The following is a 27,959-nucleotide window of genomic DNA, read 5'->3' as shown; positions in this document are numbered from 1 at the left end:
GCTAATGAAAGCAATTTCTTCTGAAACAGACGACTGCACTGGATATGCAGAGGATTTAGTTAATGGTAGATCCTCCAGCAATTGCCTGGGCTGTGCCCTGCCCACAAGTTCTCCACCACTGGCCATCTGTATGCACATACACCTCTTGGGAGTACCACAGAAATCTCCCAGCTCTGTTGTGAATGAATTTATGACATAAATCATCGCTACTAAGTCCTATGACTCTATACACCAGGAAGATGCATCATGTTAGTGTACATATCATGGTGCAGGAAAGGTACATTTCCATCCTACTCAGGAGAAGTAACCTAAACCAGAGTTAAAATAGTGCTAAAGACAAGGGAATATGGATTTTAACTCAGATTAGCCGTTTGAAATCAACTCTGGGATCATTTGTATGTTTGTTGCTGACTTTCTCAAATTTCCTTGTTCCCTCTGATATTTTAATTCAAGGTAGCTAATTCAGGTTAGCAATTCTGACTTAAGAACATTTTTAATCGGTGGACATAGAAGATATATGTGAAACACTTATGGAGGTTAATCTAACCAATCTTGTCTGCAGATGAAATCATTTAATTGAAAAGTTTGATGAAGACATATCCGCTGAGAGCTTAGTCTGTTGAAGCTGATGCCAGTGCTGTGACAGATTAGCAACAAGAAATTAAATTTGGATGGATGGAGCTGTTACCATCTTCCCGTCTCAGTTGCCCTGCCCTGTTAAATGATGCTCCTGTCTCCATGGTAGGGCATCTGATCCACAAGGAATCAAGTCCTGAACTGGCATGGATTTTGATTCAGGATAGTAAAGCAAACTGAACTCTCAGGAGCAGTAATCACTATGGTTATCCTCTATAAATTTGCCACCACAAGTCTGTCAGAGCCCATAGTAGCAAGATGTACTATCCCACAGGAAAAGATATAAAACCATACTATCAAATATTTCCTTAAAGGAGGGAAAAGGCTATCATTTCCTGACCACAGACCTTGTGAAATATGAATTAATGTGGCTCTGCTGTTACCTAACCTGAAAATACCTATCTGAGGACTAAATGTGTTCTCGTACAGACACGCTGTATGTGGGATATGCAGGAGCCTGTAATTTCCTTTTCTGCAATAAAGCAAGGAAAGAAGAGATGTACTAACCAAGCTACAAACACTTGCTTTCCTGTCAGTGTGTTGTCTTAGCTTGTGCAGGTCCATGGAGTGCTTTGTGATCAGAGTTAGATGGGACTTGAACTCTTGAAATGAGGGCTAGGAAAACAAGCATGACTGTGTTTTCTGGCTGCCTTTCATATGACAGCTTGAACATTATTCCACAATAAGGCCAGGCCTGACTTGTCAGAATGGTGTCAAACAGTGCAAAGAAGAGACATGATGTTCAGTGTTTACAGATTATCACCCAGGCCATGATTAGGGAGAATGAGATTTGTAGGAAAAAGATTGCCATTGGGAAGCTATTAATGGCACACAAACACTCAAGACCAAGCCTGATGGGAAGCATCCTCCATAGCACTTGAGGTTCCCAGGCGCGCTCATGTGACACATCATTACTAGCCACTTGCAACAGTTGACCAAAATCCATTTTCTCATCAGTTATACAAGCTGGTGTCTGCTGAGGGATGGAAAAATGAGCACATCATGACACAGGCTTTGAAAATATCTCTTACAAAAGAAATAATCCATCCACAGCTATTGCTTGCTGATCGTTATCGCAGGCCAAAGCTTACAAGTCTTCAGTAGACACATGAAAGACACACTGACACACAAGTCATGGGGAGGTCACAAAAGAATGAACAGCATCCATCATTCAAACCAAGTAGAGAAACAAAGGGATTACTTGTTTTCCTTTTGCAACTGATAGGCAGCAACTAGTTTTTGACCTGTATTCAGAAAGTGTATTTATAGCTGAAGTATTTTGTTTCAAATTCAGCAAAACTCTTCAAGTGCTTAAGTTCAACCGAAATTACATTTGAGTATGTGCTAAGGAGAACTGGGACTGTTGGATCCTTAGAAAGAGGTGAGACTGAATTTTTATTTCTCCAAGGTTTTCCTCCTTCTTCAGGATGTATTCAAGTTGTGTGTTTGCAATGACCTGGTCTGGAGGTTACAGAAAAAACCCTCTGTGCTCCAGGCTGCAGCAGTGGAACTCAAAAATACCCTTGTTCAAATACAGATAAAAAGAGGTACCAAACTTTGTGGGAGTCTCACTGAGGAGTCTATATGATGCGAGGACTGTGAAAAAACAAATGCCTCAAGAAAGGAGTAGCGCACTGTACTCTTCACATAACTCCTATGTCCTCCCTAAGCTATAAATGTCTGACAGTAGAGCATGTATCTTCTGATTCCAGGCACCTTGAGGAAAGATTCACAGTGTGCTGGGCATGTGCATTGTGGGGAACATAAATCGGAACATAAATCAGAGCCTGATCTTCCTATAGGTGGGAATCAGCAGATTTCTGTCTGAGAGGATGCTTGAAACACCTCAAAAGCATACAAAGGAAGACACAATGATGGAGCTCAGATATGAGAGCAAAGCTGACTTGGTTTTCATTTATTGCTCATGTTTTCCTTCCTGTAGTGGTGAAATACAGTATCTATTGTTCCTGGCATCCTTTGCATTACACTGAGTCGCGCCCTTGCTCTTGCTGTTTAGCTCTTTGCTTCGGGTCTCATTTTTTAAAAGGAGTTTAAGGGGGAATTTTCTGTTTCCAGAGCACAGATTCAAATCAGCACTGTTTCAACAACTGGTTATAGTAGCCTATCCAGGGATACTGGCCTCACATCCCAAGATGAGGTTTCAGGGAAAGAATAAGACAGACCATATTTATGGTTCTAAACCCCCCTGCAGTGGACACTGGTATTAACTGTTGAACAGCTAGACAACCTCTTTTTCAGACACTGGAAGAATGGGGAGGAATGTAAACTGAAGACTGAGGGATGTACTGGGTGGGAAATCTATCTGGGAATATACTAAAACAAGAACATAGCATAGAGTATACTTCAAGAAAGTAGGTGCCTGTCAAGTAACCTTGCATCTTTTTCCTCTATTGGTGGTTGATCATCTGACTATTGTCCCACCTATTGTTTTCTCTCTGCTCAGTGCCACCCCTGTTATGTGTGTTTAAACCTGTTGCAGGAGACAATGTACCTGCCTCTGTGTTGTGTCAGAAATTGAGCACTTTTGGAATTTTCTGCTTAATCTAGCATTTGTCAGGACATGTTGACTCGTCAGAAGGGAATCTGCAGGAATGTATCAGTTTTAGCAGTTTCTTGGGTGGAAGTGCTGACTGAAAGGAGGCACAGTCAGACAAGGTTCCCACTCCTCCCATTGCAGGGACCTTTGCTTGGCGCCGACGAGGCAGGGACGTGGACACGGTTGTTCTTGGATCGGGTGTGACTTCTGGATGTTGCACACAAACTTCGAAAGCTCTTGGTTTCATCCCAGCACAGAGCAGGAAGAATTCTGTAATAGCAAGAAGTTTCAGAGGATAAGAAAACTGTTTCCTGCCCAATACAGTATAAAGCTGTACTGGTCTGTGGGGCTATTTTCCAGTTATAGCAATATCCCTGCTGGTTTTTTTGTTTTCTTTTTCTTTTAAACTTAAATCCATGCCTGATTTGTTTCCAGGATTCTTTTATCACTAATTAATATCAGAACATGTTGTTGATTTGTAGGAAGATCTTAATTTCTCAATATCAGAAGTGTGACTTGTTCTTAACAGCTAATACTTGCAAGTAGCCTCCGTTTCTGATTTTTATCCCCAACTCTCGATCATGGTTCTTATCAGATAACAGGGAAGAAGAACAGTTCTTTGTTTCCAAAACCTATTATTTTGTGTAATTAATGAGGTAAGCCACAGAAAGAGTTCAGTGAACGCTGAAATAAAATGTCACAAGGAATGCAGGAGAATTATTGATGGATTGTTTTAACCAATCTAGTGAAAACACTGAGTTTATAAACAGCTGAAACAGCTCTGTTCTATAGTCATCTTTTCGTTTTGCTTCAAGTCTTAATGAAATAAAAAGTACAGATTCCTATTATTAGTTTGTAATTTTCAAGATTGTCTATTTTAAATCTTTTCAGTGGTCATAAGCGTTTCTTGATTAGCAACAATTGCTTAACTATAGCCAACATATAAGTATTTTCCCAAAGAATGTGATCATATTGCTCTTAGAATGAATAATTGTTTTCTCCATGAAGAAGCTAAATTGGGCTTAACAACTGTGTCATGACATTAACAGAAAATGTCTGGTGTGACAGGGCATAGTGTGGACACTGCACCGAAACGCTCATAACCACAGTTCATTTAATTGATCTTCTGAGGGGGTGAAATATCACACTAGTCATCTGCCTTTGGTTTTTCAAGCCACATCAAACAATTGTGTGGAGAAGTGAAGTAAAAAAAAAAAAGGGGTGGAAAAGAAAAAAGAAAAGTGGTAGGTTGTTTGATTTCATCAGTTAATGGCTGTAGGTCACTTGATACCCCTTTGTTTGCAATACAGTGATATGCCTGTATCTTGTAAAGGTTCACCAGAGTGACTTACTGCTGTGGTACAAGGCCTAAAATAAAACTTGCACATGCCAAGCACCACATGATGCATAAAATATTCTGATAATACATTACAAAATCTTGTCAACACTAGGGAAAATGACTATTCCAAGAAGTAGAGCTGGCTGAAAAAAACCACGTTCTTTTTCCCTCAACTGGGACCTTATAAAAGACAGTGGTTTGGGGAGCTGGAGGGAGAGAGGGGGGTGGTTCGTCCTTTGGTCTGGTGGAGAAAAGTCTCTTCCTTGGTTAATCAAAAATGTCAACAGAATAAGAGAAGCCCACTTCCAGCTTAAATATTCACATTATTTATTGTCTTTTCTATTTCTTATTTTTGAGCAGCTGTGTTAAGAACCACCTCAGCCTCTTGAGGAACTTGCCAAATACCTTATATCCACATGCTGAAGTGCTACAACTCCTTTGTATGCAGTTGTGTCCTGAGTATCCTGAGCAGCTTTGCTTTCAGTTACCTGTGCACCATCTTGTTCTAAATTGTATCATTCAGCTGGTTTAATGACAGTGTGGAAATACTCATCTCTCTTCTGCTGCTGTACAACACACTGAGGGCTCTTCCAAAATTCATCATAAGAAAATCCTTCCGTGAATTGTTCTGAAAGCAGTGGAATGGGTACCCATAAAGAACAGTAATCATAGCAGTTTCTAGTGCAGGAGTGTTAATGACACTAAGCAAGATTACAACACTTCTTAAACTGAAATAGCTCAGCTAATACATGCAGCCTAGAAACATTTTTCTGTTGACTGATAAACTGATGCTTTAGTAGACAAAATATAACCTCTCTTTCCTTTAAATATATTTTGACAGATCGAATCTCTGACAATGAAGCCTTTTACTGCATATCCTTCTGGTTTTATCATATTCCTGTTTGCCTTGCTGCAGAGGAGCCATGGACAATGCAAAGAAGCAGCTAAAAAATCAGAGATTAATTTGAGTGTAAAATATGATCTTCCTAACTTCATTGCGGAAACGCCGATTCAGAACGTAGTTTTGTACAAGCATCATGTTTATATTGGAGCAGTCAACAAGATTTACGTACTCAATGAAAGTCTCCAGAACATTTCTGTGTACAAGACTGGGCCCATTTTGGAGAACCCTGACTGCGCACCATGCGAAGACTGCAAAGATAAAGCCAACTTATCTAACAGCGTATGGAAGGATAATGTCAACATGGCACTGCTCTTAGAAACCTATTATGATGATCAGCTCATTAGCTGTGGTAGTGTGTCCGGAGGCGTCTGCCACCGTCACATCATTCACCCTGACAACCCTGCTGACATTGAAAGTGAGGTGCACTGCATGTATTCACCCCGGGTGGATGGAGAAGCAGATAATTGTCCTGACTGTGTTGTAAGCACTTTAGGAACCAAAGTTTTGGTGACTGAAAAGGACAGGTTTGTCAACTTCTTTGTTGGAAATACTGTGACATCTATGTTTCAGCCTCCTCATGTGCTGCATTCAATATCAGTTAGAAGGTTAAAAGAAACACAGGATGGTTTTGAATTTCTCACGGATCAGTCTTATATAGATATCCTCCCTCAGTTCCGTGACTCATATCCCATTAAGTATGTCCATGCCTTTGAAAATGATCACTTTGTCTATTTTCTGACTGTCCAGAGAGAATCTCTTGACTCTCAGGCTTTTCACACCAGAATTGTCCGCTTCTGCACTTTAGACTCAGAGATGCGTTCTTACATGGAAATGCCTCTTGAGTGTATTTTCACTGAAAAGCGGAGGAAGAGGTCCATCCGAAAGGAGGTGTTCAACATTTTGCAAGCTGCCTACGTAAGCAAGCCAGGTGCAGTTCTAGCCCATGAAATGGGCCTTGGGTTGAATGATGATATTCTCTACGGTGTTTTTGCACAAAGCAAACCAGACTCTTCCGAACCAACCAACAGATCTGCTGTCTGTGCTGTCTCCGTGCGAACCATCAACGAGTTCTTCAACAAGATTGTTGACAAGCAGAACATGAAATGTCTCCAGCACTTTTATGGGAAAGAGAGCAGATACTGCTTGAACAGGGTAAGTGACAATTTCTTAACATTTTGGGACTCTCGCTCTCTCTTTGCCTATTGCATTGCCAGGTAGCTGTCCCTAAGTTTCAGTTACAAAATGTAAGTCTGTGATCATTTCAAATTACTCATTGTTGCTGATGATTCACCTCTGTAAGGATTAGTTCCTGTAAATGGGCTGTTAAAATCACTGAGGTCCTTCTGGTGCTAAGAAAGTATTAGTGGAACTAGAAAAAAATCATTTTTCAAAAATTTATAATTATTTTTCTGTGTTCTTGAGAGGCTATGATGCAGATAAATGGAACATTTAAGCAGTTTTTTCTTTCAGTATCTTAAAAAAAGTATTCATTAACATTCATATCCATGTGCACTGAGGTGTCCCTGAAAATATCACTCATATTTTAAACTGTGTTAACACTGAGTCACTGCCCTCTTTAGAAAAAAATGAAAGAGCTGGTTTGGAACAAACCATGAAGAGCCAGATTTTTATACAGTTACTCATGCTTAATACATAAACGCTCCTACTGAAATCAGTTTTCTTAATGAAAGAAGTGTCTATTAAAAGTGTATCTGAATGAAGATACTGGTAGTCTCAAATGGAACGGTTGCCTCTCTGTATACTGTATGTTCAGGTGGTTGATGCTCTCCAACCATCTGAAATATGTGAGTCAAGGAAGCGCAGAAGTTATTTCTTCCCTTCTGGACAGTGTCTGTGCCAGTGTCAGTTCTTGTAAAGGAAATACAGTGTCTGGGAATGGGGTACTTCTAACGGTTTTTTTTGAAACATGAAACATTACAGCTTTGAATCATACCTGCTTATGCAGCAGGGCCTTAAATGTTCTGTCTGGGGAGTTTACTTTTCTCAGCTACAAGAAAACTGGAGCCCAGAGGTGGCACACTGTGCTCTGGTGGGGTGCTGCTCAGCCATGTGAGCTGGGATGAGACCTGTGTCAGGATGGAGCAACAGATCAAGCTGCATTTGGGTCTGGATGGGATCTGTCATGTCCCATTATTGGGATTGGTCCTGGTGAGAGTGGGAACCACAGGCCTTCATCACCCCTGTACCACCAGAGTCCTCCTCAGCATGGCTGCCCAGCACAGGGCATCATTCTGGGGCATTGGCACAGGCCTTGGTTGGGCCTTGCATGAAAGGGCTGCTCTTCACTGCCAGGGCTGAGACGGGGGTCTGGGAGAAGCATCCATTAGAGACCTGCTGTGGCCCAGTAGCAGGAATGTGCTCAGCAGAGCAGCTGGACCCAGTCTCAGCATCATCACAAACACCTTGGCATTTGGGGGACAACTACTTATCACAGGCTCCAGGTGTTCAACACAGATACAGGCTGATACAGCAGCCACAACAGACGTAGCATTTTATTCTCTTTTTTTGGGGGGTAAGGTAATTTTCAAGAACTGAAAACAAATTAGGAAACATTCAGCACAGTAACTTCTTATCTTTTTTCACTGTGTTATTGCTGTCCTAATTTTTCATTTCAGATCTTAATATCTTTTTTTTTTTCATTTTTTCAGTTCATTTTTAACAATGAACATTATTCTTCTCTGAAAGTACTTTTTTCCTTATTCCTGGGGCATTTTATTTGTGAGTGACTGTCTTTAAAGCTTGTGGCCTTTAACTTATCTCATTCTGTTCTTGCTTATACACCTGTTTCATAAGGTGATCTTTTCATAGCAAAGTATACCATTAAAATATTGACAGAATAATTTGCCACTTTTCACATGCTGGGAAGTACTTTCCCGTTTCAAAAGCTTTTCCAGAGTCTGCTGCTGCTTTGCATATCAGAACTGAATGTCTTATGCTGCAGACGGTTTATTATAGTTGCCCGTTTTCAAGAAATGTCATCAAAACTCTGATTTCTGCTACATCAAATTGATAAAGGGAAAAATGTTTCTGTGATTTCTTGTGGTTACTTTAAATGGCGTAAAGGCAGTCAGAAATGTCTTTCCTGATTGTTTGCTTAACACTGAAATATCAAGACTGCCAAGCTTTGCCATTCCATTATCTTTGCTTTATTCCAGAGGACTCATTAAGGCTCCAGTGAAGAGTGTCCCATGAGGTTTTTTCAGGTTTCAATTGGCCAAAAAGATTGACAAGAATTTGCCAGGCATCCTCTATACACTTGTTTTTCTCAGGTGTGTAAAATAGACCAGCAAGGTTGGAAGGTGAAGAAAGGGAAGGAGCAGGCAGAAGGAGGAAACCTGTTATATCTTATGCTTATGTTTGTGTCAGGAATGTCAATTCTAGTCTTCCTTGATTTTGCTGGAGATAAAATAATAAGAAAAAAAAAAAAAAAAAATTCCAAACTCTTCAACTCTTCTTAGGCCCTTTTTTGTATATCATAAAAATGTGCATGAGGGCATAACCCATTTTTTCCCGTAAGTCACCTTCAACTTAAAAGAAAGCTTTTATAAACTGTGAGAGTTTGTCACAGTTTATCTTGGCAAAATTCAAAACTTGCTTTTTGTAATGTAGCCAAGATGATCTTTCTCTTTGATGTTGAAAGAATGAAACCACAGACCACTGATGCAAGTGGAAGGCACTGACCACTGTGAGACTAAGTCATAGGACAGTGAAAACAGTAGAGCAGTGAATATGGTATACCACTAACTTCAACATTAAAAAGAAAAATGAGCCTTTAGCAGTGTTTGCAAGGGAGTGCTATCTGATAATTTACAGTTAGAGTCTGATTGATGAAGCCCGTTTCATGTTATCAAAAAAAGTCCCACAAGACAGTTGTACATAATTTTGTTGGACTTTGGGTAGTCCATCTTTTTAAGTGGCTGTCCCTCGGGACTGTTTAGTCTGAGGCTGCTAAAGGTAGAATTAGACCAAAATAAACCAGAATAGAATATCCAAAACATTTCCTCAACCTGTTCTTCTGAGATGTTAAGCATTTAAAAAAAACCCCATACTTAAACTCATCTTGATATTGTTGACAAAATTTCTTAGTTTCCTAAAGGAATGAAGCTTATGTGGTCATGCTATTGTATACTTGTCTTTCTGTTAGTTGTCCTGACAACTTCAACAATAAGAAATCTTAAAGATGTGAATCCAGGTGTGAATCCAGCAATAGATCCAATATATGCTCAGGCTGTGGAAACCAATGAGGTGTAAAAAGCCCCTTTATAAGCATCAGAAGGACTCACAGGGATCCAAGCAGGTATTGCTCACCCATGGGAAAAGTCTCTGTCAGAGCTTAGTTGGATAGCAAAGTCAACCAACCGCAAGTTATAAATCTAGACACAACTATGCTTCACTCATTCCAGTGCTCATGGAAAACTTTATAAAATTAAAATAAAACATTTCCAGTTGTGTTTAAGTGAAATACATACATCAACACCTGGACTCACTGAGGTCAGGGTTAGGAAAAGTGAGTCCAGTGATGCATCTGATTCATATCAGATGTACCTCAGCAGAGCTGTGACCAGTTAGCACTTCCTAATAATTTCCTTCAGTGAAGAGCTGGCTGTCACTACCATGACAGCAAGGAGGAAACAGAACTGGCTTTGAATTAATAGAAATATTTGGAGTCATAGTAAAGGGGTTTTATTGCCCGTGTCAGGACAAAGATATCTGAGAGGTAGCTGCTGTGGAGGCTTTTGAATCACTGTTCAGGAATCTTCTCACCCACAATGAAGAGAAAACTGGATGTAGGCTTTTAGCAGAGTGTGTTTGGTCACAGTTAGTCACTATCAGCCCTGGTGTGCTGCTCCTAAAAGCAAAGTACTTAGATGAAGACGCAAATGCTGCTTACCTCATTTAGAGACATAGTCCAGTAGTACGCACCTCTGTCGTGGATTAAATGTGATTCTCCAAGTGAGGAAGATGGGTTGAGTTTAGCCTAGACAATCTCAAGTATACATTGCAGTTATTATTAGTTAGATCATGATCCTATGGGCTTTGTTTAGCCTTTCTGCATCCATTATATGCTAAACAAATGTGAGCCTAATTCTCCTCTGATAACACCCAACTTCAATCACTGTTGAGTTCCATGGAAAAACACTTCTAACAATGAAATACAAATTCAACTCTTTAAAGTTCCTGTGGTTTTGTTTCTTCTACAAGTAAGTTCAGGTGAAAGCTTAAAGTACTCCATTCACCTTACAGGAAAAGAGAAACCACAGACAGACTTTTGCCACCGTGTTCCCAACAAGTGTCCTAAAGCAAGACAAACTGGTCACCACTCCTGTCAAATGCAAGGCACAAACATTTGGAAGAACACGAAATTAAAACAGAAAATCACCGAAACAAAAGATAAAGTGACAGCAAAATAAACACATGGTGATGCTTCTTTATTACCATTACACACATGATAGATGAGTAAAATTGGGTTATGCTTATATTGTAATGGAAGAAAATAATTGCTGCCTTCTATCAGGAAACCGCAAAGGCACTTATTGATCTGTCATCCTAAGGGTATGCCTAGGAATATTTAATAAAATAAACAGAGACAAATAACTCTTTTGAGGCTCTGTAACTGTAGTATCCGACACCATTTGGCTTAAAATTTTTTGGCAGATTTAGAAATAACACCACATCTCTCTGATTAGGAAGGGTTGATGTGGCTTGTTTAGATAATCTCACAGCATGGAGGAAATGGGGGTTTTTTTATATTGCAAGTAGAATGTGCCTGAATATTTTCCCTAAAAGTCAGGCACCGGAATCCATCGGATTGGCTCAGTAGTTTTTTCTTCTGGAAATGCTATATCAAATGGCATACAGCATTCTGCCTGGCACAAAGCCTGCTCCCATCCATACAGATTTTTTTGCAAGCTTCTCTATGGGTTCTGACATCTCAGAAGAATCAACAGAGATGGCCTGCATGATGGACATTGTGCACTGACACCCTTTAAAACACGCTTAAACCATAGAAGGAAAGTGGCAGGCTGCATCCACGTTCCTGTTCTGTGCTCACTGCCTGTTTGCTGAAAGCAGGTGGTACCCAGAGGGTCCCCGTTGTGCCCTGTACGATGCATCGCAGGGCCGGGTGTGCTCACCTCCCAGCTCCCCTCCAGCACTCAGTATGTGGCCATCCACCCATGGGGCCGTGCAAGACCTAACTGGGGCAAATGGCATGACCTAAGGCAGTGGTGTCAAACTCATTCTCACCTGGGGCCACACCAGCCTCATGGTTTCCTTCAAAGGGCCGAAGGTAATTTTAGGACTGTATAAATGTAGCAGTTACTGCCTAAGGGATTGCAGAAAGAGTCTGAACTCCAGTTAAACTGCATATGGGGGTGGTGTTGGTCTGGGTATGGATACAGGTACAGATGTGGGTATGAGTGTGTAGGGGATATGGTATGAGCATACGTATAGGTATAAGTATAGGTGAGTATGGGTATGGTTATCTCAGGCTGGACTTGATTCAGCAGAGGTGTAACTATCGAGGTAAGGGCTGTTCTGTCCCTGGGACTGGCCACATGGACACCACCATGAGGGAGCTCCCCAGAAAAAGGCAGGGCAAGGAAAAAGGCAGGTCGGGGAGTTTCTTTGGAAAGTCCTGCATCATCCTGAGCCGTAAATACCTTTGCACACACTTGTGAGCATCAAGAGCTATGGGATCCAGGGGCTGACATGTTAGTTCCTGAGCGCTGCAAAAAATACAGTTCTGATGTCCTGCTAGCGGCCTGTCTCTGTTTGCCTCCCAGTGCTGCTGCTTGGTGTTTTATCATCTTCTCGATGAAAGCTGAATTTCTCTGTGAAAAAGTGGAATCCCTTAAACTACCATTTTCTGCAAAGGGCACTACTTTATCAGCCAGAGTTACTAATAATGTTCCATTTCCAGACTTTTTAATAAAATTTTTCCACTGAAGGTAGGGTTCCCTATTGGTTATTAGTGTGGAAGAGTGACTCCACTGCTTTTGTCTCAAATTGCACAGAAATAATTTCAGGCAGAAAGGTTTTGGGTTTTTTGTTTGTTTGTCTATTTGGGTTTTGTTTTGGTTTCTTTTTTTTACCATGGATCTCTAGATTCTCTGGTCATGTGTTCTTTATGTCTCAGAGTTTCAGAAGGCCCTTAAATAATGCTAAAGACTAGAACTGGACACAGAATAATTTTATTATCCTATGTAATTTTGCAAATTTACCTTTACAGTCCCATGACAAGAGATGTCTAAAATGCCAACTAGCAGGTATGCAGCATTAGAGACACTCACTAGAGATGTGTAATAATCAGAGCTAAGCCTCTTTTTCTGGGTTCAGACCAAATTCTAATGCTCCTTTGCCCTAGATTAAGTTCCTGTCTTATCTGCTGATGGCTATTCTGCAATGGGACTCTGTCAGCCTCTCCTAAAAGAGTTGCTTGGATTTCTTTATAAACAACTCCATGTTCCAGAGAGAGATAAGCTGAATCTGCAGTGCCCTGCATGCAGATCTAAGTCCTGGATTCATCCCACCTGGCTTGGGTAGGTAGTTGAGACATCGAAGTGAGCAATGAATTTTCCTCAGGTTCTGCTGCCAAACGATGAAGAGACATATAAATCCTGACAAAGCAGACATCTGCCTTTCAGCTCATTCAGCACCAGCCTTACCTCAGCAGTTTCTCTACTTACTCTATTTGATCTGACTCAGGACCACATATTGCTGTCATTATTGCTCACTGAAGCAGCAGTAGGTAATTATTATCTAGGACAGTGTTGTGTTACTCAAACTTTCTAGGTTGCATGTGGGTTTCTGATCTCACACAGCTTTTGCATCAGAGTGCAATTACTCCTCATTTCCAAACATACAAGTAAAACCAGAGTCAAATCCCACAGTAAATTAGAAAACAAAACAAAACTGCTAAGGAAGATCTATGGGATAAATGGTTCAGAAAGCAAGTGTAGGTCACAAAGAAATATTAACTTGCACTGTCTATGGGGTGGTTGAAAACGATGAAATGTTAGAGGAGGAATGACTGTGTAAGAGGTAACAAGAGCTTCATTTTCTTAAGGCAGATGTCACCTTGCTTCTATACACAACCTGTGGAAATTAGGGCAAATTGTGTGATTTTTCTCCTATTTCTGGACTCCTTTCTATCCCACACATCTCTTGCACCACTGTTTGGCTAGACATGTGGTTGTTGTGCAATGTTATCTTGGAATAAGAGTCTCCTCTCTCAGCATCGTCTTACGATAACTGGTCTTGGAATTCCCGACTTTTCTATTTCATCACAGCTTCCATGTAAATAAGGACTTGTATGAAAAATGCACCTGATGCACACTACAAATGTGCAGCAAAAGTGCTTTTATCAACACAACATATCCGATGCATTATTTTTTTCTTCAAAATGTCTAATTACTCAACACCTCTCCTTTGATAATCTGTACACTGAGTTAAATGTTAAATTAATATAAGGAAAATCAGCAAAATACAAAGATTACTTAGGTCCATTTTATCTGCTGAATCAATAGGATTTACTTAGTGCTAATGCACTAACCAGATTATGAGAACTAATGCAGCACTGTTCAATGACAAAAGCAAATAAGTCTTTGAATGATCTTGACAATAGAACATGTAATCATCTTAATTTGTATTAACTAATTACATTTAACCTGGATGTCTTTTTACTTATTACCTTAAGTGGAGCATCAGTACAGTAACTTCCTTCCCCATTCTTATTTTAGCAGTGAAGTAAATCAAAGCAACAAGTATTAAGAGATAGTGGAATCACACTATGTAAAATCTTACATCCATGGAGTTCTTTAAAACATTTATCTTTTCATAAAAATTTCTGTAATCTTTCCATGGACTTGAGTGAGCTCTAGATCAAGTCCTTGAAGCAGAAAGAGTTGCTTGAAGGTAATCAATTCTTCAACAATTCCCGGTAACTTGTTCCTGATTTTGCAACAAGTAGTATTTTGAAGGGCTGGTTTCCTGTGTAACTCAGACCATCTCCAGGCAGTAGCAACACATAATAGTGGACACTGAGTAGTCAGGATTGCTTGATTGTTTCCATCTGAAAGGACTGTTTCCAGTTGCTTGCTTTTTCTTCACATCTCTTGCTTCACAGTTGAGATTTGCAAAGTTCGTTTTCAGAAAGGGAACATACTTCTCCTGTATTTTGCAAAAAAAAAGTCTTTGAATTGCCTTCAAAACCATGAAGAATATTGGGAAGAGGATGAAGGAAGAAGAAGGAAATAATTCTTAAAACAAAAAGAGGAAAAACTCTTTTACCCTTTTTACTGTAAAGCTTCAGTGCCTCAGCAGAAGTTCTTAGGAACAGGAGAAGCCAGTCCCCTGCCCCAGGCATGTTCAGTTCTCCGTGAATGCTGGACTGAGTTCAACAGCACCTACACCCTTGAGGAGTCTTTCACTGGTCAAGAAGAAACCAGAAACACGGTGGATCTGCTTCTTTGGGAATTGTTTAGGACGTCAATATTCATACATTGGCAAAATTGAGCTATTCCATTCGTTATTTTTTTTTCCCTTCTTTAGGATTACAAGACGTACTTGGTAATGGTCTCTGGTGCTGGTGTGCAGAAATCTGTTTTACAAAGCACACAGCATTTTGAATACTGTGTTTTCAGATGCTTTTCTCTTGTGATGTGACTTATGAGTGATTTCTATTTCACTTTCCAAGAACATGGGGTTCTTGAGAAGAACAAGTTAGTTGTTTGACAAAACAGAGTTTGAAGAAGAGGGAGAAATTCAACATACCTAGTACCTATCACAGTCTCATTAACATGGAAATTAGCTGTCTTTCTGTGCTGTGAGAGCAAAAGGTGGGGTACATGCTGCATATCCCCAGCAGACTGCTCTAGTCTAGCTTCCGTGTAGTCTCTGCAGCAAATAATAGCTGATTCATCCATTTGGGATACCTTTTTTGAAGACTTACTGACTCTATCAGTATGAATGCATGCAATAGTTCAATATGAAAGACCCAGGCTCTTAATTGGTAATATTTGATAAAGGAAGTGAAATGGGAGAATATGAATGTAATGCAATCTTAGTGCCCACAAGGAACCCTATTTGTGTGCATTTGGCCTGCTATGATACAGTACCCATGACCATACTGATCTATGGCCACCTCTGCTTCATTTCCCACAACTGCTTCTCTTGGAAATGCAGCAGCAAATTTTGGGAACTCACACTGCCATTTTGCTGACCCAGCGGGTGAGGAGTCTCGCTGTGAACTTGAAGTTGATCACGTTGGCAAAAGCCAACATGCTACATCCAGAGAATTTCTGTTTCTCATGTTCCTCAGTTCTGGCTGGCTTCTCTCCTGCCTGTTGTACAGCGCTGGAATTTGCTCACAAGAGATTCTTCTCTGGTCAGTTACTTCCAAAAAATAAATGTGTTCATATTTTTTCCATGTATAATCATTGAATGTGCTCATAACCATAAAGAATTCAGGCACCCTGTGACAGTTAGTTATAGTGAGAACAATAAATGCGATTATGACTTTTTAGCATTGCTAGTAGTAAAATTTTGTCCATTTCACAATCTTTCTGTCCTGCAAATTGCTGAGGAAAAAAATATTCTTTTGGGCTAGGATCGTAGAAAGCTATTTATACATTAATCCTCTTCTCCATTATGCTTTATTGACTCTGACCAGCTATGGCATGAAATCACATGGGAAAGGAGAAGGGAGAAAGTCCCTTTGCCAAGGCAACTGAGAGAAGAAGGCATGAAGTGAAGAGTCTGTATATGTGACAGAACTGAGAAAGTTTGTCCTGGTTATTTTTCTCCTCCTTCCATTTTGTCAAAGGGCTATAAGTACAAGGATCTTAGTAGTCATCTCTGAGTCCAGCATTAAAAAGACCACTGTGTGATAGCTGAGAAGATTTATGAGATTTATGAAATTTAAGGACTAATTTTTTTGAAAGATAACGATAGACCAAATTTATAAAGTCCCTCACTTTTATTTATATGGGACTGGGAAACAGAGAATACAAGTTCTAACTCCAGCCCTCCAACAGATCTCCAACATGATGCTGATCGGGTCACTCATCCTCTTCAGGCAACACCCTGACTTTGCTGAGTTGCTGGGGCCAGAATTCCACTTCTTGTATTTCACATGGAGAGAAGAAGCAATCAAATGGACTTCTTACCTGAAGAGAAATACTGCAAACTACCCAGAAAATTCAAATGTATTACAGAACAGAAAAACTGTATTGGCTAAAAATAAACAAGAAAATTTAGAGGAAAATCTGATAAGGTTCTTCTGTGTTCCTCACAGTTACTCTTCCTGTTCAGAGTCTGCTGTGCATGTAAATTCTTCACTATTATGTGCCTGGTTCCAATAGGACACACTCCTGAAACCTGTAGTTTTATTACTCATCCTAATTCACTGACCTCCGCAACAGAAGAGATAAGCAACTCATACACCCCCTCTGGTTATAATCATCTTGGGAATCAATTTGTTGTGTAGAATTATTTATGCATTCAGTCTACAGCAGTTTCTTTGGAAAATGATTTTTACTATTTGCAGATATCAGGATCCAGCTCATTTAGCAGTAGCTCGTTTCCCCCTGCTCTGTGTTGTGCTATAGAAATGCTCAAAGCAGAAAAGTTGTCAGCACTTGTGGGAGCCTACTGCTCTTGAGGGAGACTCCCTCAAGAGGATCCATAGCAGAAAACAAAAGTTCATACTTAGGAGCTTGATTCCTGACAGCCAGTAAGTTAAAAGTCATATAAACAAACCAGGAGGAAATAAGACTCCTGCTTATTCCTACTTCCACTTGAGTTCTTCTTCATAACTGACACTAGGAAATTTTACCTAGTCACGTTCAGATCATTTCTCCAATTGGTCAAATTAAATTTTAATTTTAGCGATGTCCTCTAAATCGCTCACAAGACAGTAAGAGATGTTCTGTAGTGACTAAGTCATTAATTTCTAATTTATTCAAGACATGAAACATAACATCAAGACATTACACATAATATCATTTTCTAATTGATCACTGCACTTAACTAAGAACTTTTTTTTAAGGTTTTGGCCAGCTCTAGAAGGATGAGCCAGGCAAAGTGTTTCTCCAAATTGCAGTCACTGCAAATAACAGAAAAGCTCACGAAAAGTCTTTGGTTAAAATTTTGAGTTTTTTGTTCCTCGAGTCTAGTATTCAGACTAGAGACTACACTGTGATAAGCTCTGACACTGACCAAACTGGGTATTTTTTTGAGATTTTCATTAGTGGCTTTAAGATTTCCTCCCTGCTTTCCACTTTTGGCTTCAAATTTGCAACTCTGTCCGAAATGTTATTTTTATGCTCACTGAATATGATGTATAAATCATCAGTTAACTGCCAAACAGCGACGGCTCCCGATAGCCTAGCTCAAAAATGTCGAGAGACTTTTTTGGCACATGCATCTTCTGTGGACCGAATCCAGGGTAAATTCTGTAACACTACAACTTTGCCTATGAACAAATAAGATAGCGCTGGTTATCTCTAACCCTTCTGCACAGGCCAAAATGCAGGGCTTGCCCGCACCTTGTTGCATTCCAGTGGCACACCTACCCCAGCTTCACAAAGCCCTCTCTGTGAATCACAGGCGCGATTGGCACCTCCTACAAGAGAAGCGATATAGCCAAGCCCAAGCACTTTCCCGTCCTCTAATCGTCTATTTCAATAGTTGTGTGATTTGTCACTGGCACTTGGCATAATATCTAGAGTGCATCATCTGACATCAGTTATTTTTCCACATTGACAGCCAAATGGATACTTACGTGTATCCTGAGAGAGAGAGGGAGGGAGGGAGGGAGAGATTCAGGCTTCAAAGAGTTAATTTAAAGCAGCTTCTTTACCAAAGTTTTCTGTGTTATCAATCTTCCTTTAGTTTTCTAAGTAGCCTTTTAATCTCTGCATTTCTTCTCAAAGATCAAAGCTGTTCTATTTTTTAAACAGCTAACCTTACATTATGGTTAATCCATGAAGCACCAGGTTTTGTAAGAGAGCCATATGTGGAACAATCTGCAGGTTCTTGGGCAGATACCCAAAATTACTGAACTGACTTTGTGGCTGGACTGACTTTGAGGAAGCTAAGAAAGGTGTACGGGGCAAGTAGGGAAATCTACTCGCTTCTTAAAAAGAACTTGAACAGGGTTTCATGAGGCATGTCAGGATGTTCAAATTGTATTGAGATGACTCCATAGGAGGAAGTACTTTTTTGAGGTTAGCACGTCTCTCCCCAAAGTTGTTTGCTTATGGAAAAAAAAGGAGTTACAGCAAAGAGCAGAGATCCCAAGTTGGGGGAGGGTAAATTCAGAAATCTGCCTTATTTCAAAAAGCATGAAAACTATACATCTTTCTGCACTTGAACTATTCATACTCATTGTATGAGTAATCTTTGCACAGATGTTTCAGAAATAATTTTAGACTGGGTAGGATATCAGTGCAAAAGAATATAGCTTTTAGCTTATTTGGTGACCAAAATAAAGAAAAAGCTAAATTTGTCTGTTGATGATTTAACCCAGTCAAATACTGGGTTAAAAAATACTTAAAGTGTATTCAGGGTTCCTAGTTCAAAATATTAGTTCAGTTCCTGCTGAGGAAAACACACCATACATTAACAGTTAATACCAAAACTGAGACAGCAAACCCTTTAGCATGTGGATGACCAAACTGTTAAGTCACTGCTGTACCCGATCCAGTCTAGGAGCCCGCTTTCCCTGTCATGAGGCAGTGCACAGAGATTTCAGTTGCTCTCGTTTGGTCTTACACAGGTTTTTACCTGAATGATGCAGTAAGTTGACAGGGCACCTGGAGAAAAGCTGGTATCAGTTCTGACTGCAAGTCCTCGGGATCACATAAAACGTCACCTGGCAGTGCTGTTGCTGTGCATAGTTCAGAAACATTACAATTCAGCAGTAAAGGACTGAGCTATTAGCTTGAACATTTTGTTAATAGCATTTTCAATGCCTTGTTTCTGTTTTGTTTTGTTTCATTTTTTTCAGAATTCACTGCAGTTAAGCCAGTAAGAAATTTTTTGCTTCCTCATAATACTTGGAGGGAAAAACATCTGAATCTAGAATATGGGAAAATGAAATTTTACTCTTACATATTCTTTAAGAGTATGCTCCAGATCTATTCAGCTTAGTGTAAAGACTCTGACTGTCTTTAAAAGGATTAATTCAAGCTTTTAAAAAGACTTTTTAAAAAACATGTTTGTAAAAACAAAAAAATCAATTAAAAAATTAGGAAAATGAAGCTCTCTATTGATTTCAACAGAGGGAACCACCCTAAAATCCTTTATAATCTCCCTACATGTTTATTCATAAAGTATATCACAGTGGGAACAAGCTAGATGACTTCCAAATTTAAACTGGCTAAAAATCCTTAAGGGGGTTGCCTGTTATTATCTGTATGATCTCACCAAAACAGATGATGTAGTATCAATAGTAATGGAATTATCAGTTAATAGATTACTATTGAATTGTCAGAACAGCAGGTTATATTCTTCTTGAGAGATAACTTAAAGTGTATTGTTCAAGAATTTTTCCAATGAAAATTAAAAACATATAGTCTCTATATGACTGAAACTGAAAGAGAAAATCCTGCAAATGCAGCAACCAATGCAGCACACTCAAGACAGACAGAGATTGGACAAAATAGTTCATAAGCCTTGGATGATCAATACAACAGCCTAAGTAATTATAAAAGGCTGGCTTCCCCATGGTTTCATTTAAATGTACAATCAGAAACATATTTTTCCTGGCTTATCTTTCTTTTCTCTTTCTCCATCTTTTTCTCCCCTTTTCTGTCTTATCACTGAAAAAGGTGGTGAAAAGAGATTAGAAGGAGAAGGATACTGGAAATTTTAATGCAAAAAAAAAAGGTTTAAAAAATGCAACATTTTTAGAGAATCATTTTCTCGGAATCACTGTTTTAGAAGCAGGTGTGTTGCTTGGGCAGGCCCTGCAGTCAAAGAATGCTGAGACCCTTGAAGAAGCAGCATTATAGAAGTCACTAAGAGAAAGGACACCTTGATATATATGTGATTATACGCATATCATCTGGTTAAATAAAGACCCTATGTTTTATCCCCAACAGACAGGATAAAAAAAAAAAAGTTAAAAGAAACATTCCCATAACATTAAGAAGTCGTTGCCTTCCTCACGGAACATCATAACTGATGAAGCAATTAAGTTTGAAACATTTTAAAATACTTTTGGTCAAATGCATTTGTGCTAAATGACTTCATTCTGACAAAGATCTATGCCTACTCGTAAAGACTGTACTCATCTGTACTTCATTTTCAAAACAGGCTTTCTCAAGAAATGCTTCGTACTGCAGAGCACAAGACGATGAATATCGCTTAGAAGTTACGACTCCTTTGCAGAGGGTCGACTTGTTCATGGGCCAGTTCAACAGTGTCCTGTTAACTTCAATATCTGTCTTCACGAAAGGGAATCTTACCGTCGCTAATCTGGGAACTTCAGGGGGCCGCTTCATGCAGGTAAATATTACTACGACACCTTCACAACAAAAAAACATACTGGAGTTTAGCAGGATGGTGAAAAGGGAGGAGCAATATTACCCCAGTTTAACAGGGCATTATAAAATTGAAATTGCTGAGTAAAATGGAGTTTTTGGAATATAAACAAAGTGCCAAATAGAGCATTCAGCATTTTAAGTGTTTACATGGGCTTTGTGGTTTGGAACAATGTTTTTGGAGCAAATTCTACCATGATTTCCACTTACTCCAGCTGGCTCAGTTCACAGAGCAGTCTTGGTCCATAAAAACTAGATTTCTTTCAAAGGAAACTAAACTGTAAGTTCTGTCTTGGGTGCATATCAAATATGCTCCAACCCCAGCTGGGGCAGAAAAGGTCCAAAACAGTGACTGATTCTTCAAACAGTTTCAGATATGTACTTCTTATGGTCAGTTGGTCTAGAGGATCAGATCAAACCTAGTTCAGTGTAAAATGCCAAGATAGCTCCTAATGTAGAAGCAGGAGCCACAGCATTAGTTATTTCTATATACTGATCCACTCCTCTGGCACCAAACTACTTGCTGGTGTATGTACTCACAGCCTACGAATCACAGATGTAGAACAGATATTAGCTCCTCCTCCACCTACTTTCAAGTTTCTCTGAGTGCATTTTAGATTTTCAGGCTCTTGCTCGTTCCCTTCTGAGTTCTTTTGGACAGCAATTCTTCCTGTCCTAAAACAGGTTTCCTATAAGTGGTAAATCATCCTCCTAAGGATTCTGTCTCCCTCCCCTCAGTACGTAACTAATCTAGACAGGTAGATTGTTCTACACGACTTCTTTGTAGGTGACTAACGAAGTAAATTTAACCCATAGAGCCAACAGTCTTTTAAAAACTTGGCAGTCAAAATCAAACATCAGAAGAAAAAATACTTTCAAAGTACCAAGGGCTCCCTCTATTCACCCATTTTATTACAAGCAGTGTGTTCTTGCCCTGACTATCTTGGAGAGCTTGGCTTCTCCAGCTGCCACGGAGTCCAGCCTGATCCCTTTGGCACCCAAGAACCTGTGTCCTTTTACTCTGTCAGTATTATTTGTCTTCTAGTGGGCTTCCTGCAGTACTAGCAGTCTTTGGCCTGTCTTGTTCTGTGGGCTGCAGAGAGTCACCAAAGTTGGTACTGTTGTCACTCAACCATTGTTAATTTGAACCTGATGAGAAGACCATCAGCTGCTGTGCCCTTCCACTTTCCCATTTACTGTAACCTCCCATTGGAAAAATAGTTGGGCATATGTGACTTTTCATACAAACAAGCCTTCCCTTTCTTGTCTCCCGTCCCCTCATTTTCTGTCCTCACCACATGCAGTAGGTACGGTTACATATTGTCACTAGTGCATGCACCCGTTCTGGGCAAAGGGAGTCCTATACCTCCACTTCTGTCTTCTGCATACACTGGACACAGAGCCTGCCCCATAATGCAAAATCTGTAATGCTGCTACAGGGAAGGAAGCCAAAGTAATTCACCGCAAAGCACAGATGAAAAACTGGAGAAAATCATGTTTCTCTTTCCCCCTAAAAGACAGGAATTTAACAAAATGTTCAGTGACAACCCTGCCAGTTTTACCTGAACTTCCCATAATGACCTTGGTAACTTTAAGCTGCAGTTTATCTTCAGTGCAGGAAAGGCAAATGCTGAGAGCTACACACTGAGCACAGGACCAGCCTACACCCTGCTCTTAAATGTAGATATTAGTTCACACAGTGAACATAAACGATTAGTTTAACCTTTCTGAAGCCTTTTCCTTATCTGCAAAATACAGTTAATAACAACTACTGTCTTGCAGCATTTCTTCTGGGCTGTCACAAAGCTTTTAGGAAGGTTTGGTGCAAAGCACCAGGCAGCATTATTTTTATTTGTAACATTCTTTAAATTATTCATTCAAGCCCTGCACCACAGAGTTCATTCAGACATTTGCCCAACTCAAGGAACAATTAACATATTTCCAGAATACATTTCCTATTCCAGATTCAGTTATGGATCAAAAGAAAGGCTATTGTGTAAACTGCACATTGCCATTAGTAGAAATATTCTCATCATTGAATTAGATTGGCTTGAGCTACAGGGGGAAGTCAGCATTGAGCTCATATTGTAAGAAGTAGGAGCTCCTTCTTTGAGGTTTGCTGCAACCAGCAGGAGAATAATAGCTTTAATGACACTACCTCCAAATAAAAAGGTTAGTATTTGTTTTGCCTTTAAATGATTTTGAAATGGATACTGGATCTGTAGTATACAGAAGAGACAGCTTTTTGGAGAATTTAATAATTTAATGTTCACTTACATGAAATCTTTTTTTTTTTTTTTTTTTTACTAATAGCTGTCTAGGAAGTGCTTTCAAACATGTTCATTAGCAAATGCCCAACTAAAGCAGATTTGCAGTGTTTCTATGGAAATATAGCTATTAACTGCAATGAGATGGAGATCATTAAAAATTGAGCTATTAAATGACCATTACTGAAGTAAAATTGGTTAAAAAAATCAGAATAATCTAACAATGACTTAATTTATCAAAAAAGATATCTCCATACACTTCCTCACATTTTTTAGCAAAGAAAAGTAATGATGTTCCTTTTGGTTACTTTCACAAATCTAGTGGAGTATATTGCAAAGAATCCTCAGTTTTGCAGTTATTATGCACCTCACTTTTGCACAGTCATTTACACTCATAATTTTAGCTCTTTGTACATGCAAATATTTAATTTTTCTGTGCAATCCCCTTGTAAGTTGCAGCTATTCAGAGTTGATCATATCCCCTCAGAGGTAGGTATGCTTTCAGAGAAAATTAGTTGCCAAATTCTACCTATCAGGGAACCTGTTTCAAAGCTGGTTATAATGTATTAATATCTTGCAAAGATATTTTCATGCCAATTATTTAAAAGCAAAAGAAAAAAAAATTGTATATAAGTTTCTAAAATTAGAAAATCAGCTCAGCCCTTCCAATGAATCCAGTTCATCTTGTATCCTCTTTGAAAATCCAAACCTTACCATATTTAGACAATTTAATTTGTGACAAAAATTTCAGCACTAGCAGTCATCCATGAGATTAAAAGAAATAGTAGTACAGTACCTCTATCTCTGACACCCTGAAGTGCTCAAATATGAAACAGCTTGGTGAAAGCAATGGACACTTAATTCACATTTTTGCTGTATTGATTTAGGCTTGGCTTTAATTGCTATGAAATACTTTGTTGGGGTAAAGAAGATGTTTAAAACGTAGTGATCATGCCACCTAAATTGAATTGAAGCTCCAAGCCTGCGCTGTGGAAGCCAGTAGGTGCAGCAGCAAGCTCTCAACCTGAGAGAAATTTATCTGCAAATGTTTCTCATATTTTCCCACTATACTTGCTTATACTTGATCAGCAGCCAACCACTTGACTATCCTTCTTTTCTTTCTTTTTTCTTCTTGTCTTTCATCTCCCTTTGCGCTTCCTTCTGTTCATCACTTTCTGCCTCCCCATGGATGCCTCATCTCTGACTCTTGTTTCCATTTCCATTCATTTTTCTCTCTTTGTCACACGGCTATAGCACAACATTGCTGCAAAAGACAACAAAAGGTTTAACATGTAGTTTCTGAGAAAAAAAGTTTTTCCTTCTGTAGATGATGGCAACCCAATTCTGGAGTTTCGATGGATTTAGACACGTATCACAATGAATAGTTTCTGTCTTTACAAGTGATTCCACTGAAACTTACTATTACCCATCAGAACCATGCTAGTGACCCAACTCAGAAAATAGCCTGTATTTTGCTTATTTTAAAAAAGTCCTCTGAGGAGCCAGTAATATTCAAAATGCAAAAGCAGGTATGTTTTATCCAACCAATGAACAGTCACCTGTTGTTTTCTGCTTGTGCTTTTAGTTCAATTAAACAGAATTATTCACTTAAACAGCTCTGGAAAGCACTAATACTGGAAAGGAAATAGAGCCTTCTTCACTAAATGTTTATGCAGCCAAAATCTAAAACTAAAATCAAATCGATCTGGATGGTCCAAATACAGAAGATTCATGAGTTCTTTTAAGGAGGATAATTGAGGCCAGGAGGTGAATTCCAAAGCTCTCCTGGAGAGTAATTGCAGCCCATTGACATACTGAGCGTGTTTTGGCTGCATCAGAAATGTTAAATCTGTATTTGGCCATGAATAGATTGGAGTTTGAATTTTACCAAATATTGTGGAGTTTCTGTTACAAAACAGAGCAGTAATAATTTTTCTAAGACAGCTGACATGCATGAGACGGAAAAGAAAAATGGTTTTACTTCCTTCCTAAGCTGGAGCCTGACAACAAGCTTTTTTTTCCCTCTTTTTTTTCTTTTTTCTGTTGAGAAGTTGCAGCTGTTTCGGCCTTTCTTATTGTGCTTGTTTCCAGAGTGTGACTGGGAACACAGGCTGAAAGTACAGCTGTTGGGTGCAAAGTGAATCAGGTATTTCACAGTGGTTATTTGATTAGAAAACAGCACCCAGTCACACTGCTATAGTTGGGGAATCACATTTTCAGCTGGTGTGAAGAAGCCTTATGCTGCACAGGCCAAAGAAGATACACGAGAATACAACTCACAACTGGAAAAGACACTTTCATTACCAGGCAGTATTTGGGGAAATTACAGTTTGTCAAAAGAAAAACAAAAATAAGCAAACAAAAGCCACATGATATATTAAGATAAAATATCTTCTAGTTTTCCTGAGTTACGAGGTGATTTTTTTCTTTTTTTTTTGCATGGAGCTTGGTATTATTTCAGAGTGACTTTTGAGTGATGAAGAAAAGAGCAAAGTTCTTCAGGAAGGGGAAATCTTTCTGATAGCTCTGGGGAGAGTGGGATATGGGAAAGTTTTACAAGATTTATGCTGGAAAGCTCACATTTGGTCTGGCCTTAACAATGAACAAGAGACTGATGCCCTTGACATATGCAGAGGCTGGTTTTCAGCATGACGCTATCTTTGAAAACAGAATACTGCCTGTGCTTGTATGTGTTGCATGTGCCTGTATGTGTTGCACATGCTTGTGCTCCCTGTGCTTGAAGCTGGCTTCACTGAGGTAAAGCCCAAGCAAATGCACTGCTTGTTGGTGACTTTCTTCAGGAAGAGAGTGATAGAGAAGGTTTCACTGTGTGTTTTACAGCCAGTATGGGCAACCGCTCTCTTTAGATGCAGCTCTGGCAGCAGTGTCATCTCATCCTTCTGAACATACCAGTGGAAGTCAGTGCACAGCGTTGCAGCACTGGGCTGTGTGCGGGGTGAGGAGCTCCCCCGTGCACCCTCTCATCTCCATGAGTCAGTAGGACACCCATCCCTATTGCTCCTGGAGATAAGGGTCTTCCCATGGGTATACATACACCCTGAGATGCAGCCTGCCACATGCTGGCTGCAGCCCTGTCCAATCTTGCTGGACATGAGCCAGCCCCAGCTGGGAAGCCAAGCATTAGCAAAACACGGTCACGCACTGCCATGTCTGAACAGATTCTGGAACGAAAATGGCTTAGGGCGCGAGAACCAAAGTGTGATGGCACAGACAGGCCTCGTCAGAGTAGGGCACATCACACAACAGGCCACTCACCTTCCTCAGGGCCTCTCTGCACTTGTTAGACACAAAACAATACAGAATAATAATAAGCCTTATTCCAGGGAGACATTATATCCCAATATTTTTAACCATATTTTTAGCTCAGAAAGGGTATATGGAGTCAGAATAAAGGTTCGAGGAGCACAATCTCCTATCTCTGGCAGGGTCTAAGATCGATAAGGGAGAGGTATGAGGCAAGTAAAAGCACACAGTGATACTTCGCCCAGTACCCTCTTGCTTCTGGCACTTAGCAGCCCAGAGATTCTCTGAGCTGGAAATTGCACCCATATCTGGTGTTTAATAGTCCTTGATGGACTTCTTTTCTATCAATTTTGCTTATTGTTTTTTGAAATTATTTGTTGTTTTGTCCTCTACAGTACACTGTGACAATGACTTCCATAATTTCATTCTGCTTTGAATGATGGAGAGCTTCCTTTGGGGTTGCCTTCACCTCCTACCTCATCATTTTGTTTTGGTGCCCTTGATTCTGTCTGATGAGGAATAGGGACTAGGCTCACACAGATGGATGGTCTGGGAAATTTTCGCATGCTAAGCACAGACCTGTTGTCTTTCACATCTAAGTAGACAGAACATTTAATCATCACACTCATTTTCCTGGAATAGTTATGATTAAAAACAAACACAACCACCACCAGCAAACTTTAGCACACACATCTCATTTCCCTGAAAAGAGAGAAATTAGCATGTGTTATAGCTGCTTTCATAGATTACATGCCAGGGAACATAACGCATGCTACAGAAATTAGTATAGACAAAAATAATCACATCTGCTTTTTATTTGTAACTGCAGTCAAGGCTTGGAAAAATGTGTCCCAGAATTCAGCAAGAAGAGAGCCAAGCCTTCAGCATTGCTCTGCTCTTGCAAACAGCAAAGTGGCAAAGCCTTGCCTCTCCAGGAATCAAGGCTCAAAGCCATGGTGCCTGTCAGCAAAATGAGTTGATGCAGAGCAAGGGAGTACAGACGTTTGCATCCTTCAGCATGGTCATTCAAATCCAGTTAATACCACAGCATACTGGAAGACATTTCTACCTTCAAACTGATCAAACATATTTTGCTCTAGTTCCTGTCCCACTAGACAAATGTAATCAGGATAAAAACCACCAGTGCAAGTAGCAAGCCATGTTGGAAACAAGTGCGAGGAGGTCAAGATATGTGTGTGTAGAGACCTTATACCTTACGGAGCCAGAAGGGGGGAAGAATGATGGGGTGCCTATGGAGTCATTCCAAAGGCTGTCCTCACTGCCCACTGCTGTCTTGCCTCTGTGGTCCAGCAATTCACCTGGCTTTTCAGTACTGGTAGTCTGACCTATTTAAAGCTGAATGCAAACTGTGCACACATGCATTTGTAGGAATGCAAAAAGTTGTAATCTTTCCCACTTTATC

General features: G+C 39.8%; 1 protein-coding gene across 1 annotated transcript in view; it reads left to right on the top strand.

Annotated features, from left to right (window-relative positions):
* Positions 1-5,373: 5,373 nt before the first annotated feature.
* MET (MET proto-oncogene, receptor tyrosine kinase) overlaps positions 5,374-27,959 on the top strand; it is a gene marked incomplete at its 3' end in the record, with an annotated part of 69,142 nt that continues 46,556 nt past the window's right edge. The window contains exons 1-2 of the mRNA XM_080361654.1: positions 5,374-6,588; positions 20,779-20,970. Coding sequence (XP_080217780.1) covers positions 5,389-6,588; positions 20,779-20,970 — 1,392 coding nt within the window. The 5' untranslated portion in view covers positions 5,374-5,388. The remainder of the gene's footprint in view (positions 6,589-20,778; positions 20,971-27,959) is intronic.

Source organism: Nesoenas mayeri (genome assembly GCF_963082525.1).
Source record: "Nesoenas mayeri genome assembly, chromosome: 1".
NCBI classification, from domain to species: Eukaryota; Metazoa; Chordata; class Aves; order Columbiformes; family Columbidae; genus Nesoenas; species Nesoenas mayeri.
This window is presented reverse-complemented; position numbering and strand designations above follow the sequence as displayed.